Raw genomic sequence first — 20,208 nt, forward strand, 5'->3', positions numbered from 1 at the left:
GATAAAGAACCTCCTATGACTTCTCTTTAAAAATTATATCTTAGCTTCACCCTTAAAATGATCTGTCTGTTTCCAACTCGTAGTGTATAAATGCTGACAGTGTGGGCCTTTTCTAAATCTGTACAAACTAAATCTGCACAGCATGGATACAGTTAGTAAGATCTATCTAGGCTGCAGTCAGGCTTGGGGGACTGGCTAAGACTTGGCCCCCCAAATATCTGTTTGGATCTTGGAGTTTCCATTCAAGCACCTACACCCAGATTCATCAAGTGACTGGTCTGCCTATGTCCCCACTACTTTGCCTGATTTCCAGAAGTGTTTGCCTGGCAAAGCCCATTAAACTCCACTCACTCTTAGGAGAGAATCCAGGCACTAAAAGCAACCATTTCCCAGTGTGAGTGGTGATACCCCTGGTAACCAGAACAACCCTGGCCTAAGAAAAAGCAAAGAGAGCAAGCAGCAGAAAACAGAGTGAAAGAAGAGAAGGGAAAGCTGGGGGAAGGAGCTGGCAGAAGAGAGGGGAGAGGGAGGTTGCGTTTTGAAAAATATTGACACAATAATAACAATTCACTTTAAAAAATCCAAAACCAAAAATCAGACACATTAAATGAATTGTTTTGTTTTTCCACATGTCAGATTGGACCCTGAGGAAGGAAGATCAGTGTCTGGTTAGAGTGGAGGCAGCTGCAAAGGAAGGAAGCAAAAGGGTCTGGCAACATAGGCCCCTCCCACCTCTGTCATCCCTCTGTCACCCACCCCTCTCCCCATGGGTCTCCAGCTTCCTGTGCTTTCCCCTTCCATCAGCTGCTCCAGCCCTGACCCCCAAGGACAACAGCACTGGATCAAACCACTCTCCTGCTTAAAGAAGCATGGTAGGGCAGCCAGCAGGGAGCAGCAGAAACACAGAGGCAGAGTGAGGTATGACTGTAGCAAGAGCTGAGTTCAGGTTCTGCTACATATCCAGCACAAACCATTGTGGATGAAATGCCCAGCCGTGATACTTTTCAATGAAAGAGGTCCAACCATGGTTATCATGACTGCCACCCTGGTTCAGCATTAAAGCAGGATACGTCCAGGACGGGTGATGCTTTCTCCTATCTGATGTGAGTTGGGAACATGTCTGTGCTAATTAAAGGCGAGAACTACTGCAAAATTCCTCTTCAGTTCAGCCATTGCCAATTTGAGAATGGGCTAACTGTTTCCTGCTTCTGGCTCCATTTCACCTGCATACTGAAACCCAGGAGTCCTGACTCGAGGAGCAGGGAGAGCATTTGATGTAACTAAGACTGATGTCAAATATTTACCAGTGTTGAGGAAATAATGTATTTCTTAATGTGTGGTAAAGCTAGAAAGAAGGTTTCTGCCTCTTCTGGAGAAGAGAGAAGCTATGCAAATAAGCTGGGAAGAGAATGTAGCCTTAGTAGATTTGAATCAAAAGGATATAGGAGCACACTGTGGGCTTAACTATCCTATCACACTGACAGAAAAGCATTCTTATCTCAGCTATGCATATAATGAATAGTGAAAATGATCCTGGATTTTAAGTGAAGACATAATGGCTTTGCTCAGACATTTGTCCACAGTTTCATGGTTTACAAAGCTGCACACAAGAACTGTGAATGTGTCCTCCTTCTTCACTGTGGACAAGCACTTCTCCATCCTGACTTATTAGCCTAGTTGTTTACTGAACATTAAACCAGAGTTCCCTGTATTGGACATAACCGGGAATTACGGCTTAATGCAAGCTAGGATTCCCACACCAAAGCCATTACTTGAAGAGACAAGGGTAGGGTAGGAGTGAGTGACCATAGCACCCATCCATAGATTCACAAACTATGGCTTATGAAACCATGGGTTGAATGGCAGGATGTGACCAATGAAAGTTCCTATGAGTCCGGGAAAGAGGGTTTACATGTATGACTGCATATATATGAACAAATATAGCTGGGTATGTTAATACAGAGTATGCAAGCAAGCACAAACTCTGCTTACATATCTGGCAATGTATACAAATGTCCTCCCGTCTTGGATCCAGAGATGTCTTGTTGAGAACAGAAAATGTGTTTCTGCTTGTGCAAGGCAGCCCTGTTAAATGCTTCTAATTTTCCGATCCACAACAATACTCCATCATGTACCCTTCCAGAAGGTCCATCAGTCCTCAGGAGAAGCTTTTCAAGAGATGAAAGGGAGGGGGTAGTGCCAAGAAAGCCACATTGCATGAGTGGTGTTTTGTTCACCTATGTTTGACTGCAACCATATATATGTGCATGTGAGTAATATATATACATGCTCACATACATCCACACATGTATATATAATTGTGTGAGAGAGGAAGAGAGAGAATGCGCAGGTGCAGGAGGATGCTCACCTGCAAAACTAGTCAAACATGCAGACATGGAAGTCCATAGCTTTTCACATGGTTCTGGGGATCAGCGTGTGCATGTGTATGTCTATGGGAACATAAGAATGAGCTTGCCAATGTGCTGATATGCAACCTGTACTGAGAGGGGCACCCTCAGTGTCAACAGCTCTGCCATAGTCAGTTACACTTCCTGGCCATTTGCCCTAATAGCTGATCCCAACATCCTCCATGCCATCCCTGCCTCCCCCTCCCCCCAGACACTTTCACGATGCAGGTGATATCCTGGTCAGCCTTTTAGTGCCCTTTGCCTGTTTGGGGTATTCCCCAGTGCTGTTAAACTGTGAGGGGTCAGGACTGGTTGCACCCTGAGATGAGTGTTGATTTGTTTCGAAGCCACCTGGTAGCTAGAAGGAAAAGGGGCAGGAATGAAGGTTAAAAGGTTAAGAGGCCACGCCTGCCCTGCTCTGCTCCACTTCGTCTGTGAGGAGAAACCAAAGGGGCATTAGCGGAGAGGGGAAGGGGACACACCCTGTGAGGCTGACCCACCCACATGGACCCTAGACCCAGTGGAGAGTGTGCAAGACACCAAAGGCAAGGAACAAACCTCCCAAACACTCCAAGCAACACAAGAGAAGGAAAGGAGGAGGGCATATGAGCTGCTGACCCAGGGAGGAGAGACACCACAAACCTAGCCCTTCAGTAGATTGCATTTAGGCTTGCCAGATCAAAATGCTATTGCTAAGGGGTGCCATCAATAAGGGATTTCAGTTATGATTTGTGGGGCTGTTTGGAAATGGGGAGTAATCTTTTCGAATAAAGGCTGTAATGGTAAATAACAGACACCTCTGCAACCCCCCTAACATGGAAGTTTGCTAACATACAAAACCAGATTAGGGAGTGGCAGCCATAGCACCAGGCTTGTTCCATCAACAGGAATGAAGCAGATTGGCTCCAGGAGATAAAGGGCCTTCATCACATTAACAATTTTCCTGCTACTTGCACTCTGTAGTGACCAACTCCTAGTATTCATCTCAGAAGCCAGAAAAATCAAATTCAGAGCTGCACTAAGTTTATGAACAGAAGACTTGAACAAACAAAATTCACATATTGTTTTGAGAAAAATAACTGTATATCAACTGCTTTCTTCGGAGAGGTTTTCTTAGGATTGTCCCCCACCACATGCCATTTTTCTTCTTTCCAAGGAATAATGCTGGTGCTAAACTCCATTTCAGGTGCCTTGGTATGGATGCAGATGGGTTTGTGCTTAAAAACACGGGAATTGTGGCACAAGCACATTCAGAACGCACATGCCCACACTCAAAAAACATGCACACACTGAAAGACAGAGCCATCTATATCCCTGTGCTCATGAATTCATCCACACCATGTGAGCATTCATAAAGATACTTCTATAACAGAGGTGTACACGTGTACACACACACACACACACACACACAATCATACCAGTCTACATACAAGACCTACCCACAAACATTCGAAACATGAATTGTTGCCCTAGCCCTGTAATAATAGCCACAGCTTTTAGAATGCTGTGCTTTTTGCTGGGAAGAGATATCAACTCTGCTACCAACTGCCTGATGCAAAGGCTCACAGAACCAACACGAAGCACATTTCAGGACACTGAAACATGCATGTGTACACACACACGAGTTTGTGCATATGCACTGCACACAAGCATGAAGATGGTCATACATCTGAGTGTGCATACAAATACACTGCCATTCATATGGGTATACAGACCATATATGCACAGACGCAATGCATATATACGCAGGACATGTTAAGTACTAATATACATGTCTATTGTCCACATTTGATGCACTGAGTATGTACATATACTAAGGATGAGCCAAAGGCTATAGAATCACACATATCCTCATCAATCACAAACAAGCAAACACACAGTGCACACAAATAGCATGTATTTCAAGCACCGACACCTTGCACACACCATCATGTGGCGGTTCAAACACACAGTGATAGTATCTCTCCTGAGGGTCTGTGCTACTGTGGAGGTTTTGTATTGCTCAAAATTTCAAGAATTTTGGTTGTTGTTGAGGAGAGATGCTGAAATAGTCCTGTTACTGGTGCAGCTACCCTGGCTAAAATCAGCATCAGGTGCTGAAATGGAGGAAGGTTATGGTTGGTCCAGCTTGTGCCTTATTGGGGTCCTCTTTCCTTAGGGCTCAGGTACACAAAGAAAAGAAAGAGAAACTAAGGCAATGATCAGCCAAACATGGAGAGTTAGAGACAGAATTACAAACCAGGAATCATTCTGCCCAGTTATCAAGGCCCAAACCACTTGAATTAATTCTTTTCTCAGAACCCTGGCATTTTAGTCCACTTCGACTCTAGCCATTGGAAACCCCTCTCCAGCACAAGAGACAAAAATGTCAGGGTTCTCTGTTAGTTCCCGGTCTAGCTGGTGTCTCCTCTAAGTGCATCCTATTCCCATGTCTGGATGTGTATTAGGGGGCCAGTCTGTGGAGTCTCTCTCCTTCCTGGGTCAGGTGGGAATCTTATTTGGAGCAGTAACTGAAATAAGATGAAGCATCAGAGTTCAATGAGAAATGGACTCACTGTAGGGGACACAGTCATACTGGACCTCCAGGTACTTGTAGGTGCCAGGGCAAGGGTCTGGAAAAGCATCTGAGCCAGCCACTACGACACACTGTGTCCGATTATTGCACCTGAAAGAGAAGAAAGAAGGGCAGGTTGTTAAGCTACTGACACAAACTGCAGTTCTAAAGGAAACCACTAGGTGGCACTGATTGATACTTAGTACTGCATTGCAAATACTTCCTAGAATCTTTGAAAAACTGCTGCACCACTATTTTGTTTGGGATGCAGATTATAATCTCAGGTATGAAGCTGATGCAAGCAGTGAGCAGGCACAACTACTAGCCGGATAATCCAAATACACAGACAGGAAGCCCTTTACTAACCCCATTCCAGGATTTGTCCGCAGAAGACTTGCTGGATGTCAGACACAGCTCTGTGCCTGTGTTAGCTCTGGTTATGGGGCCAGAGACTGTCACCAACATTTGATTGTTGTGATACTGTATTATATTACAGTATCAGTATATATCAGTATCTTTATATTTTTTATTACAGTATATTGTATTATTTTTTATAGTACTCTTTTAACCTAGGAACTTTTAACAGACTTATTTATGTGCAATCATGGCTCCTCAAATTCAAACTAAACTCACAACCTGCAGTTTTCGTACATGTCCATAACCTTATGAGTGTCTGCATACACCAATGTGAGTGTGAACCATATTCCTCTGTTTGTCCAAAGGCGACATCAAATACATTTTTGTGCAAGCGCCCAAGGTGACAACTACCGTATAATCACTGAGTATTTACAGACCTTCAGACCAGGATGCAGTCTTGCAGCAGGGAGACGTGGTTCTGCCACTCCCTCCCCTGGCACCAGGTAATGGTGCCCAGTAACACCCCATCCTGGAAGAAAACCCTGTACTTGCACACCACTGTGAGTCAATCCTTGGGTGTGTGGCGAGGGGGGGGGGAGAATATTATAACCTGGCCCCTGCATAATCAGAAATCCCTATGTGGTGGTTATTTTTATGTTCTCTTTAGCATACTGACCCAGATCACAACTGGCAGATTAATCAGACAGTCCTCTCAATAGCCAGTTGCAGAATTGTTAGCCTCTCACCCTTGCTTAGGTCCAGAAGTAGAGCTAAGAAGCACTGCCCCCCATTTCCCACTTCATTAGCTCCTGCCACCTGCTCTCCCTTGAAAGGCTGATGCAACAGGCAAGGGAGGTTGGAAGGGGGACTCCCAGGGGCTGTCGGCTGCCAAAGCAACTGGAGCCGGTATCAACTCAGGCCCCTGGGGCAGGACAGCCACCACCTGCTTCACTGAAGCGGAGTTTGTCAGCAAAGTGGGATGGATGAGAGTTGAGGTGCTGGCGCTTCCAGCTCTGTAGACCCCCACCCAATAGCTAGTCACTTTCTCAGATGGTGCTGTGCAGAATGCCCATCCACTGCATGGCTTATCTTTGGGCTATGCGCTCAAAGAAAGTTGTGGCTGCTGTGCTCCTTGCCGCGTCCCCCTGCTGCTGTGCTCTGAACTAAGCTATGGTTATCTGAGCCTGGGCTCAGGGCTTGTCTCACTCCAGACAGTGGAATTTGCTGCCAAAGAGTGTGGTGGAGTCTCCTTCTTTGGAGGTCTTTAAGCAGAGGCTTGACAACCATATGTCAGGAGTGCTCTGATGGTGTTTCCTGCTTGGCATGGGGTTGGACTCGATGGCCCTTGTGGTCTCTTCCAACTCTATGATTCTATGACAAACCAGGAGCTGCAACCAAGGTTTGCTCTTGAATTTGGGGCACGTGCTCGTGTCCATTCAGCACACTAAGCCAAACCATAACTTTGCTCTCAGTAGCAAGAGGACTGGGAGAGGAGCCATAGTTTGGCTTAGCATTATGCGCAGACACCACCCATTATGTTTTGGATTCTTGTATTTACTATTATTCATTTGCTATAATGCAAGCAACTTTGGGTACAATCTGGTAAGAAAAACAAAAACAAATGAACACATGCTGTTGACAGGAAAGGAGAAGCAGGCGGTATTTGTTGGGCAGGCAGGGAGGCTGAGGTTTGGGAAGATAAGAGAGCCCTAAAATACAGTGGCTGAAGGATGAGGGAGACAAAGCAGGCAGTGGGCAGACGAGCAAGAATGGGAGAGAAAGGGGTCAGGGGAGGCACACACAGAGACTAATGCAGGTAAGAGGCAGAGGAGATACAAAGGGAAAGGAAACGAACAAAGGAGAAAACTGCACCCAGGATTTAGAGACAGGCAAAACATCATGCTGTTGGCAGGTTAAAAAAATGAAAGGGATGGAACACTGGAGACTAGGAAACTGTCAGGCAGGAAAGGCCAAAAAGCTCAGGAGTGGGAGGTTTCATATATTGATCTGAACAAAACAGGTCCTATCTTGAAGTCTTATACAAGCTACATTTGTTTGGGGTTTGTCTAGCAGCACCTTTGATATCTACCTAACCTTCTTTTTTTGGCATTTACTTACTGTGCATCCAGCACCTTCATTAAAATATATAGTACCTTTGGCACCACTTAAAGGTTTCTGAAATCTTATGCAGTAATTTAAATACTTTGGGTTCATCTTTCGGCTCACAGAATGTTGCACCCATGAAACAGAAGACTATGAATCCTCAAAAACAAGGAAACTTCAGCTGTCTAAACACCAGCATTACATGGGGAACAGTGAACAAAAAATAAATGTTTTGTAAGCATGGGTTGTGCTTACGGACAGTGTCCGGCATGAATGGCCATTATCACTCCTCAACTAACCCAATGTGTGACAGAATTTGAGGTAAGATTAGAGGAATGAAGCTAACCATATCAAACCAATCCCAATTGGGAATTTTCACTTCTACTGCACTGCAAAGAGTGTATTCTCCTTAGCACTGGAAATGGCAGAAAAATTGCCTATCAACTTAGTATGGCTCAGCTTCTGAAGAGAGAGAAAGTAAAATAATTGCAGCATAAGATGAACATGTTTATTATATTTGGAGCCATCATGACTATAAAATAAGTGCAAACCTCCACTGGATGAAAGTTTATGCTAACCTGCCTGAGCTGTCCTTAGCTGGCTTCATGGCAAATATCACATCAAAAAACCTAGAGACTTGGCTAATTGTGCTAAAAAGATTTTAGCACACTCTTTGGCCACACTCTTTTCTGCCATTTTCTCATTGTTTAATCCATATATTAATTACCGTATTTACTCAAGTCTAATGCGCCATTGAATCTAATGCACACCTCAATTTTCAGAACCTTGAAACAACAACAAAAGTATTTGCTGGCGAATGTAAATGTTCCATCAAATCTAATGTGCACCTTAATTTTTGCAACGTAATTTGGCCAAGAAAGGTGAGCATTGGATTCAAGTAAATATGGTAGTTCAATATCAACACAGAAACCTCAAAATGCTAGTAATTTAGGAACATGCATTTATTCATTTTTAAGGTGTGCAAAGGCTTAAACCTGCTTAGAAGTCACACCCTCTGACCTGCAAGACCTTCGTACAAAAGTTCATCTAGCATGGACTGTACTACTTGTGACAGCACCCCTTGGACTGTGCCATTTCAGAAGGCAGGGAGAGGAAAGGGGAAGAGGAACTGCAAGTTTGGCTGTTTCCCCGTAACAAAAATTCCACACATGGAGAAGGATGGCACACCAAGGAAAAGAATTCCAGGCCAGGCTTTTGCCTTATGCATTTATTTTCTATGTGAAAGGGTTTTAAAAAATAATAATGCTGGAGCATTCAAGCATGTAATTGCCAACCCACAATTTGAAGTGGTACAGGCTAGGAAGAAACATATCATATGGTAATTCTGAACAATTAGTTTGGTTTTGAATCTTAGCTGCATGGTCCCTGGTTGTGGTTGCTCCATAATTAGGGATAGCAAAAAGGTACATATTCAAATATTTTTTCTTATTACTCCACTTGTTTCAAGGCACTGAAAGGAATTTATAGGACTAAGCCAGGCCTGGACAACTATTAGCCTGTCAAAGAAAACATGGCTCCCCAGCCATACATGACAACCTACCAGGGAGGCTCATTAAATTTCCTGCTTTTGCTGCTTTCCTGGGAACAAAAGCTATAGGACTGACATACAAGCACCTTGTAGACCACAACAAATGGGCGGTTTATCTTGACACAAACTCTTGATATAAATTCTTAAGAATAGCCCTGTTGGATCAGAGTAATAGTCCATCTAATCCAACATCTTGTTTCCTAGAGTAGCCAACTAGATGTCACTGGGAAGCTCACAAGCAGAACACAAGGACAACAGGTTGCTTTGGGGCTTCCCAGAGGTATCTTGTTGGCCACAGCGGGGAACAGTGCTGGTCTGGATGGAACAGCTGTCTGATCCATCAGGCATCGTTTGAGGGCCTTGTTTCAGTCAGGGGTTAAAATGCCCTGGGTTTAGGTCTGTACCACCTATGAACACCTCCCCTCCCACCTATGAGCCACTCACCACCACCTATGCGCCCCCCCCCCCGGTTTGCAACTCATTTGTTGACTTCAACAGGTCTCCTCTGTGGTGTAAATGGATTGTAGATGGGTGTTTAGGCAGCAGATATAGCTGCTTAGCAGCAGAAACTCTGCTTGTATAATTAGTAGATAATATTTGGTAACAGAAATGAAAATCCAAACAGCATGTAAATGCCTTGCTAATGGTATTGGTAACAAATTAAACATTGAATATTGTTTAAAACATTAGTGAGTTTTGCTGCTAAGGGCAATTAGATTTAGCTTGCATTTAAAAAATCTGCTAGCAATCCTCAAAGCTCTCGGGGATTCTTGATTGCCCACTGCTGCTGCTGTTGAAGAAACTCACCAATGGATTTTGATAGAAGCACAAAAAAGGAGAAATAACTTAGCAAGCAGCCAGTCACTAGCAAAAGTGAGTAGGAGTAAAGGAAGCCACTCACCAGCCTACAGGGTCTCTGCCAATCTAGAAAGGTGAAGAGCTGTGTGAAAATAGGTGAGATGGGACTTTTTGGAGTGGGATGTTCAAGAGGCCACAGCTGCTTAAGTCAAATAATGTATGTGTGTGAAAGAGAGGCAGGTGTTTCTGTGTAAGGCATACAGGTAAAAATCAATCAAGATACTGCACCAGAACTGGTGATTAATGTGGGGATAAAGAATCAAGCATTCTTTATTCTTCATTCTTCTTCACTCCAAAACCATGAAGACCACCCCAGTGTTCAAGCTGCCTGAAAGCCGGGACCATACTCCCAAATGTGTAGAGAGCACATGCTCAGAGTCACTGTTTTCCATGTTATAATGACTATATTTGCTCCATGGCTGAGCCCTGGCTCCAAAAACATGTTTTCTGGAACTGAACTCTAATGAAATATGGCTTAGATTAAGCCATGAAAAACCCTCTTTGGAGAAAAACCTATGTATTAATTGACTGGTTTTGCAGACCAGTTTACCACATGCCCAGATTGTCTAGACACAATTCTGTGCAAAATGTTACACTAAGTGAGTGGCAAACCTGTGCGCATGAATTAACAACTTGTTAATTCAAAGCAGGCTAAGCAAAATAAAAACCTTCTCGGTAGTGGCGCCCACCCTGTGCAACACCCTCCCATCAGATGTCAAGGAAATAAACAACTATCTGACTTTTAGAAGACATCTAAAAGCAGTCCTGTTTAGGGAAGTTTTTAATGTTTGACGTTTTATTGTGCTTTTAATTTTCTGTTGGGAGCCGCCCAGAGTGGCTGGGAAAACCCAGTCAGATGGGCGGGGTATAAAATAAATAAATAAATTATTATTATTATTATTATTATTATTATTATTATTATTATTAAACAAGCCACTATGAAGCAAGCCCCCTAAAAGCATTGTATGAATCAGTACCTGAGGAATGTAGTGTGCTTTCACTAGCTCTAGTCTTTTGTTTTTGGCAAATGTCCCCAGCAAGCTTTTACAAGAGGGGAGGGAAAAATGAATAGATTCCATATCATGTCATTGTAGAATTATGTGTGTTTATTGCAACTTCTAACCCCACCCCCCTTCAAAGGTAACAATCTGGTTTCTATCACACCCTATTCTCTGTTATTCTTCTGTTTTACATACAGTACTTACCAAGTCTCTACATGTACATTTCACATGGAGTTTATCTGCTCCTGCACCTAGGCTGCAATCCCAGAGGGTCTGACAAGAGCACAACACCCACACTGCTACCCCAATTTTTGGAGGGTTTCTATGGGTGGCCCACCAGAACTCCTAAACTGCATCCTAAATTCTTGGCTTAAAAAGTACTTTGGTGCAAGGAGCTGTTTTAAGGGACATGCATGTTTCTTTTGCACGCGCACTGGTAACAGTTTCCCTTAGGAAGGAGCAACACATAAGCCACAAATGGCTTCCTACTCAAAACGAGAAGCTAAGAATCGTATCAAATGAAGGATGCACCTGTTGCTGTCCTAACGGAAGCAGCATCCATATTTAGCAAAAATGCTCCACATGCAAGGTTTTTTAAAAACAATAACAACATGAGGACTTCAGTAAAACTGTGTAAAAGAAATAAAAAATAAAAGAGCAGATTCTCAGAGTTCCACAGCAAATGAGTCTACACCCAAGGCTACACTTACATACTTTGCAACCAGTTCCAAACCACCCTTTGTTTCTGTGGAGACAAAATGAATGACAAATGCAGCCCAATTCGTTTCTCACTTGTCTCATGACAAGTTGCCAGCCTTGCATTTCAGCTGCATTAAACAGTCATGGAATGCACTGCAAACAGTGGCACCTCCTCGCTGGGGTGTCACAGCGGTAGAGTGCCTGAAAAACTGCCTGTAGATGCACTTAATTGTATTCTAAGTGCTTGAGTAACATTATTTACTATATCCTACTAACTAACAATAAATGAAATCATTTTTTAAATGGCTAGTGACAGTACTGCTATTAGAACTTTAAATAATTCAGGTAACCAATCCTGCTCAGCAGGGAAGTAAAATTTGCAGGAGCGCATGGCGCACTAAGCAAAAGTGAGGGATGAATCCTATGGGTGGGACAGACTACCAAGGAACCAAGCCTGCCTTCTTTCAAGGTGACTTTGGCACAAAGTAACAAAAGCAACAACAACCCAACCTTTCCTGGGTGGTGCTTATTCAGCAAATGTATTTTTGCTGGGTTGGTTGAAGTGAAAGTATGATTCATGTTAAATCTCAGGTATTATACTGCTTAACCAAAAGATTCTGGGGTAAGGGTTTCAACACTATTTCTTTCAAGTTTGGAAAAAACTTCGCCTTTTGAATTCCTGTCTGTAACACAGCAGTAGATGGCCTGGAGACCAGCAAAATATGGCAACTCAGTTAGGTAAATGGTGCCTCTGTTTTAGTAGTATTTGGTAAGGGATAGAGAGAGATTTTCTAGACTCAGGGATGACTGCTGTGAAAAGGTTTGAAGAATACTCAGTCTAAGCTTCTCAGTTCTGTGACATAACATTAAGCTCAGGCTGTGACATGAATGTTATATTGGGAAATACATTCCCTATGCATTCCAGTGCAAATCTTTAGATGGGGAGGCCACTGCTATGGCTCTGCCCCACCAGGCAAGCTGCTTCTGGAAGTCTCAAGGGAGTTGTTGATGAGGAAAGAACGAACCAGACAGTAGACTGCTGGGTGGTAATCTGGGCCAGATGCAGATTGGGACAGCTAGTAATTAATTGTTGTTGTTCTTATTACTATTATTGTTTTATTGTTACAGGCCTTTATATCCTGCCCTCCCTCTGTTCAATCTGAAATGGCAGCTCAAAGGACGACATAATGGGTTAAGAAACTTACTGGAGCTCAGTGGCCACAACCCCATAGTTAAAAAAACCCAAGAGTGACTTTGGAGGAAGACAACAGGCCTGGGAGCAATTTGAAGGTGAAGGAAATTAGGGAAGGGAAATGCCTCCTCAACCCCCCACTGAAATACAGAGTCTCTTACCTTTGGGACATGATTTTGAAGGCATCTGGAAGATAGCACTGGACATTCTCCATCTGGAAGGGATCAGCATCACAGATCTTGTCGTCCGTACGCCCATAGTTGGCATTTTCCACCATGATAACATCACTGCCTGGGCAGCGCAGCTCAATGGGGTAGCCCTCACATGCCAGTTCCCGCCGAACCAGACCAAAGGGTAAGCCAGCACGGCTTAGACCTGCTGAGATAGGAGATGAGAGGGTCAGGGCTACAGGCTTATTATGCCACTCGATCAAGCAATTCCAGTTTATCTCCTGATGGACCACTGCAATTTCCTACCAATCCGTAGATATGCACAGCACACACCATGAGACTAAAGCATGGAAAGCAGGACTCCAGGGTTGTTTTTCCAACTCTGCAGTCTTGTACAAAGAGAACCTAGTAAATCAGGATTTCTTATTTTTCTGTTGCATTTTCAACACATGCTGCAAGACCTATAACATGTTTATGTACTTCCAAGTCTCTGTTTTCCATGTCAATCTTTGGAGAACAGCAGCAGGGGTTCTGGGTTCCCTTCTACCTCCACTGTGGCATGTCTGGTGTATGTTTTGTATGTGGAAGGGTGCTTGTCCGGACACTACCCAAGAAGAGGAGAGAGAGAGAGAGATCTGCCCCCCCCCTTGCTGAGCTGAGCTGCATATTCAGAGTAAGCTCTACAGACTTAGGCAGATGTGCCTTTAAAAACCCAGACATGTTTTTCATAAAGCTCTTGGCTCCCTGCACCACCCGTGACCCACTTTAGAGACAGCAGCTGAGGAAAGGGTCTGGGAAATGTGCTGAGAAAAATTCTTTGCAATCCTTTTGAATCCTGCAAGGTTTTGCGAGACTGGAGAGGTGGAGATGGGAAGTAAACAAGGGGGGGGGGAACCAACTGAGATCTGAACATGGATATTAGGGAGGTTTCTAGAAAGATTCATGGTTGAGCTTTCTGCTCATTTCTATTATGGGAAGGATATTGCACGATTGCCGGGCTGAGAGCTCAGGCTCCTGGATCCCTCTGAACAAGGATGAGAAGGAGAAAAAGGGCAACTGGGATCCATCCACACAGCCAGGGCCAGCCACCAACATTTTACTGCCTGAGGCAAAGCAGCAAATGCCTCACCCCCGCTAGTCAAGGGCATTTTGGCATCTGAGGCAGAAAATCCCACATGCACATCTCCCCGTCCCCCTCCCTAGCAGTAAATAATAATAATAATAATAATAATAATAATAATAATAATAATAATAATAATAATGCTGCATTAAATAACTAACAATTTGCTGCCTTTTCATGACATCCTAAATCAGCAGCCTGAGACAGCCCCCTCATTCTATCTAATGGTAGAGTCAGTACTGTGGGTACAAATTAACCTATCCGTCTTTAACAGTGCAAATCTAAGCATGTTTAACCAGATGCAAATCTGACTGAACTCAATGGAAGTTACAGCACAATACTTTACATGCCCACTCAAGAGTTCAATGGCGCTTACGCCTAGGTAAGGAGGTGCTGGATTGCAACCTTGGCCTGTGCATTTATTTAAGATTGCGGCCTAACAACACAATCCTCTACTCAGATGTAAACCCTGTTTAATTCAATTGAGCCTAAATTGTCTCATTTAAAAAAAAATAGTTGCTTTAACAGTCCAAGAGGATCCTCCTTCTCCTTTCAAACTAGCATAAAGACTGAGCTGCAGTGTGCATGGTGTCTCCTCAGAAATCTCACACCTCACTAAAGAAAACACACTCTTTCCACTCCTTCAATTAAAAATGATGCTATTCCAAAATAAAGTTCCCTCAAACCTCTTAACATACTGGCTGTAGAAGGGGCAGGGCTTCATCTCCCTCAGCTTTTCCACCTCAGTGTTGGCAGTTCCATGTTGGCGAAGTCAAGTTATGGATGGGGGCTTGTTTCCCAGGCAAATGCTCAAAAGCTCAGAGTGGTTAACTGAGCACAGCTGTGAGAGGAGTCACTGTAAAGGAGGCTGGAGGGAATCAGGAAGCTGCTCTGTGCTCTATCCTGGCCTCTCCTCATTGCCCGCTTACATGGAATGGAGCTTCCACATGCTCCGCCTCCTATGAAGGATCCTGCCCCATCCTGGACTAAGCTTTCTACTGTGGAGGGAGCAGCAGGAGTACCAGCAAGTGAGCTGGAGGGAATGGTAGGAAACAGAAAACTAGGTAGACAGAAAACAGGGGCAGCGAACCCAGTGGCAGGAGCGAGCAGAAGGAGACGGTGGAGCGTCTGTGCCCATCAGCTGCCTTTGATGATTCGCCACCTGAGACAAATAAAAGTCTTGGGGCCAGGCTTCCCTACAGCTGGGTCTTTGAGACTGAAGAATAGTGATGTGACTGTTTATAGTCACTACATGCTACAAACATCAGTTTGGGAAGGACAGCTACCTGCAACGACTGCATTATGGTTTCCTACAACCCTAGTAGTATGTTCCCCAGCTACAATTTGAGCTGGCTGAAAACTGCATACTTAATGGCCTACTGCTGTCTCTGCCCCACTCCCAACCGCTGCATTTCTCTATCCACATGGCTCCCTCCTCATGCTAAACTGGGAAGAAATACCCCCCTCATTTTCTAGGAGCAATGCCTGCAATAGAAGAAGCAGCACCACACCCCTCATTCACTATTAACCAAGGGGCTGAGGTAGCAGGGCCTGGAACCTGACAGAAGGGCCAAGATGGCAGTGAAACAGCAGCCACATACCTGGACAGCATAGGTGTGAACTGGCAACTATGTTCAGGCTGTCTGGCAGGCCTTTCAGGGACAATGCCCTGAGACAAACCTTCAATTTGGCCTGTGCTCCATTTGCTTTGATGTGTTCTTTCTGCCATTATAATCTGTGTGACATTGGGTAGCACATCAGCTTTGCCTCTCCCAAATGGGGACGGTGGGAAGAATGTACACCCAATGTACACTGCTAGAAGAAAACTGCAAGGGGAGTCGCTCGGTTGTATGTGTGGGTACACTGTGGCGGCACCTAAGCCTTCCTTGCGGGCTTCACATAGCCTCTTAGCTTGTCGCAGCTAATCAGCCAAGAGACCTGTACCTTCAGCTGCAAAGGGCAAGAGTCAGAGCCCCTAGTGGGGAACATACATTAGTGGCACTCAGGGCTTTAAAGGCAGGCTAGAGAGGGGACTGGGAAGCAAGCATGTCATAGCTGCTCTTTGTGTAATTTTTCCTTCCCCCTTGCTGGGTTAATGGAAGGACCCTGTGGAGGGAGTCTGTAATTAAACCATTAGCTGAGTAACTAACTAGTAACAGCCCGAGTGCTGGTGGTTGTTTCAGGCGGTGTTGGTGGGGGAGCCCAGCAGACAACAGAAGGTACGAGCTGAGAGAGCAAGAAAGGGCAGCCGAGAATGGATACGTGAATGGAGGACAGTAAATGAAGAAGGGACAGCAGACCTTGGCAGTAAGTATTGTAGAAACCAAAATACGGCTGCCAAAAGCCATGCATTTCCCACACTGGCAGCCTCAGGATAGGCTCATGAACAAAGCCCTAAGAGTCTCCCAGCTGCATCTGGATGTGTTTGCACTGAGCTGGGGCTATGGCACCTATTTGGTTTCAGGGCAGACAGCTGGTTGCAGCTAATTGTAGGTGTGATCCGAGACTTTCCTAAACATATTGAGTAATTCACAGGGGCACAGTGTTGCGGGGAAAGCTTTGCTTCCAGCTCCTTACTTTATTAGCTGCCACAGCTACCAACCTCTTGCTTCTTCTCAATAGGGTCTGAAGAGTGACATTATATCCCCTCTATGCCCTTTTATCAGTTGTTGGTCTGTCTGCTCCTCCACACACCACTCCACTTTAGCAGCTGGGCAAACCTGGCTGTTCTTGGGACTGAGGAGGTAAGTTTACTTTGGAAAGTCCCAAGACAGATTCCTTGTATGTGGACACACGAAGGAAGGGACCAAGGGACATGTGTCCCTCGTGGAACTGGGCAGAGGGGATGGTGGAGAAGCTGCAATTAGCAGGGGTAAAATATTTAACACCTAAAGCATAAACCTCCTACTCAGACTGAAGGAGATGCTCTTACAATCAGCTACTATGCCCACTGATTCTCAATGGTGGATTACAGGAATCTTGCAAACAGGTATACCAGGCAGGCAGCACTGGATGGCAGAAGCAATTTGGAATTTAGCAGGATAAAAGAAGAAAATAATGGGAATGAAAATGTTTCTTTTCAATATGTTTCAGAATGACCAGCCCAGTGCTCCTCCTGGGGTACCAGTGGCCTCTTCATCCTGGCTCTAACCACGTAAGCAGGAACATGAATATATGGCTGTCTACTGGTGGGCATCATGATGGGCATTAGGCCCTCCCTACCCAAACTGTCAAGCTCAGCCATACAATGAACCATGGGTTAGTGAAGAAAACTGGCTTTGTTTAAAGCCACCCCCTGCCTATTGAAACCCATGTGGCTGATGCTTTGAAGCTGGACCCAAGTGCTATGCAGTTGCCCTAGGAAGGGAACACAAAGGGGCCTGAGAGATGAAACGCCAGAAGCAGCAGCCACAATAGTGCCTTGAAGTGGGAAGCATGGGACAGAAAAGCACTGATTAAAGAGAGGCCAGGTGCATTATGGGAGATTCACCAGTGACTTTGACTGCTAGAGCTTCCTGCTGAAAGAAGGAGGGAGATCAAACACTCCTCTCATACAGCAATCTCCAATAGTATGGCCAGGTATAATGTGGGCATGGGTAGAAAATGTGGGGATGAATGTGAGGAACAGGAACCCTGGTTGGATATTAAGTGTACCAGTGTTCCCATGTTCTCTGCAGTCTTACAGTGCTTCAGAAGTATTTTTCTACACATTTATCATTTCATTATTTAGTTACCTGTGCCTGGAAGGCTCAAGGTAGGTAGAAATTATGAATATACAGAGACCTCAAACTGAACTGCTTTCATCTTTGGGGAAGATGGATAGATCATCAACAACAACAACAACAACAACAACAACAACAACAACAACGTGATCTTAAAGACTTCAACAGATCTTGGAAGGGCCTTAACAAATTGTGCCTATCATATGTAAAAGGCCAAATTCTCTACAATGGGCATTAAGATAAAAAAATAATGCTTCCTTGAGTTCACCATCAAAAGGCTGAGGCTAGACAGCAAAGGCATGTAGAAAAGCAGACCCATAGCCTGTGAATATTCCACATTTTGCAACTGCACCGTCCAGGCACAGATATTGCTGCTGAATTCAAATGCCAGCATGTTCACAATCTCCAAGTTACAGAGATCAAGAGCTATTTTAGCAGAGTCTACTCTCTCCAAACCCAGGGGTGGTAAGATAAATGCACCCAGGCATGAATAAGGAAGCTGAGTCTAAATCAAATCGTTGATTTATGTGTATGAGCTCCCACCACTGATAAACTTATATGATTCAGGTTGAACAGAGACCCAAGAGCTTAGTATGATCTAGGATCCAGGTCACAGAACTATAGACAATCACCTTAGTTACAAAAAACAAGGTCATTTCACTTCCCACAATCCTCTTCATTTCTTGACTACATCCAAATGCACTGTAGTGCAAGGCTAGTTGGCAAAGGCAATTTATGTAAGTCATGAGGAGCAGAAGAAAAGAATGCAGAGCAAGCAAATATGTGCAAATTTGCACAATCCATATAGATCCTCATAGGATTCAGATTTTATTTGTGCATTTTTGCAAGCTTTTCTTTTTAAAAAAAACATAGGATATACAAAATTTTGGGCTTCCCCTCACAAATTTTTAAACTCTTCCTTGTACCTTTGTCACAGCATTAGTTTGAGCATCTTCAGAAAGACTTCTTTACATTTCTTTGCATTTTAAAACACTGTTTATATGTGCTGGGGCTTTGCACAATTGAGTTTAAGGTGGCCTATGATACATAGATTATGGGTGTGGTCATGCAATTCTCACATGAGTGCAGGTAGCTATGCCTAAGTACAGCTGCCTTCTAGTGGGTACAATAGGCAGTACTCAGTTGCCCATCTGCCTGTCAACCAAAATATCAGGACAAACCGAAAACGAAGTTGGCAGTTTTGTATCTTCCCTTGGGATGCAGCCTGGTAGGCTAACAGTCTATGAAACCCCAGTGTTTTTCCTTGGTAAAGGAGATGCTTGGATCTGAAAGACTACTGAAAGGCCAAAGCTAAGCACACCCTTTCATTTCATATCAAAATTGCCTCTCCTGCAAGAGACTCAAGACCTCCAGCCAACACCATTTTCCTCCAAGTCAGATTCACCCAGACTAAAATTAGAAGGTGGGACAGATGGCGCTGTATGGATCCGATTAAAAAAAAAGTCCATCCCCTCAACCCCCTCCCCCCCCCCAAAAAAAAACCCTTAGAGGTGGCACAGTATTGGGAGACATCTGCTCTCAAGGGGGTGGGGATAAGTCATAAGTTCCTGGCATTTTATAAAATTGGTACTAACATCTCGTACACTGGCTGGAAATGGTTTCTTAGAACTAATGTTACATCTGCAAAATCTCCAAAGAGGGTTGCAACTTGTCCATTTTTAAAAGGCACATCTGTGATTCTGGAGCATTCCATTCTCAAAGAAAATGATGAACATTCTGTTTTAAAAAATGAACTGACCACCTTCAATGCTAATTCACATGTGACCAGTCCCTGTTAACAAATTCTTCTTCCTCCTGGGCTGCACCTACAGTCAACATTTCCTGTCCAGCAAAACTAAACAGGACAAGCTGAGGCTGACAAATTTATGCCAGGAATGCAACCATATACCCAAAGGGTTAAGAGGCAAGTTGTTTCACTGCATGGAATGCTGTGGCTGAGTGTCCATGACCGAAAGATATATGGAATCAGAAAGCTGGAAAGGTGAAAAAGGCTATCTAGTCCCAACATTCTGCCCAAATGCAGGAACTTCTATCTACGTGCCCCAGTCTCATTCCTATCATTCTGCTCTGAATGGTGTCCTACAAAGCTATAGCTAGTGAACCCCACAGACCAGGGGTGGGGAACCTCCAGCCTGCAGGCAAAACATGATCCTGCAAAGGAACAACTAGGAGCTTAAAGAAGCTTCCTGATAGTTCCTTTGCTGGAGGTCATATCCCTCCTAACACTGCTCTGTGCAGCAACTTCTTTCCACCTCCAACATCTGAGGTAGAAAGGAGAAGCACAAGGAGGCTTGCAAGGCATATTGCTGGCAACACCCCTTGTGCAGAGCTTCTCAATCTTCGGGTTTTGACAGGTGGCCTTTATATGATGTTATAATTATGTAATGTGATTGACAGGTGGGTTGCCCCTGTCAAAGCTGCCCCGCAAAGGCTCCCCACTCCTGTCACGAACCA

General features: G+C 44.3%; 1 protein-coding gene across 7 annotated transcripts in view; it reads right to left on the reverse strand.

Moving 5' to 3' along the window:
* Window positions 1–20,208, reverse strand: part of ADGRL1 (adhesion G protein-coupled receptor L1) — a 121,092-nt gene that overhangs the window by 36,308 nt on the left and 64,576 nt on the right. For all 7 annotated transcript variants that reach the window (XM_053376323.1, XM_053376331.1, XM_053376330.1 and 4 more), the window contains exons 3-4: window positions 12,883–13,099; window positions 4,964–5,073 (exon numbers count right to left, since the gene is read on the reverse strand). In XM_053376323.1, coding sequence (XP_053232298.1) covers window positions 4,964–5,073; window positions 12,883–13,099 — 327 coding nt within the window. The remainder of the gene's footprint in view (window positions 1–4,963; window positions 5,074–12,882; window positions 13,100–20,208) is intronic.

This window comes from Podarcis raffonei, chromosome 2 (assembly GCF_027172205.1).
Source record: "Podarcis raffonei isolate rPodRaf1 chromosome 2, rPodRaf1.pri, whole genome shotgun sequence".
NCBI classification, from domain to species: domain Eukaryota; kingdom Metazoa; phylum Chordata; class Lepidosauria; order Squamata; family Lacertidae; genus Podarcis; species Podarcis raffonei.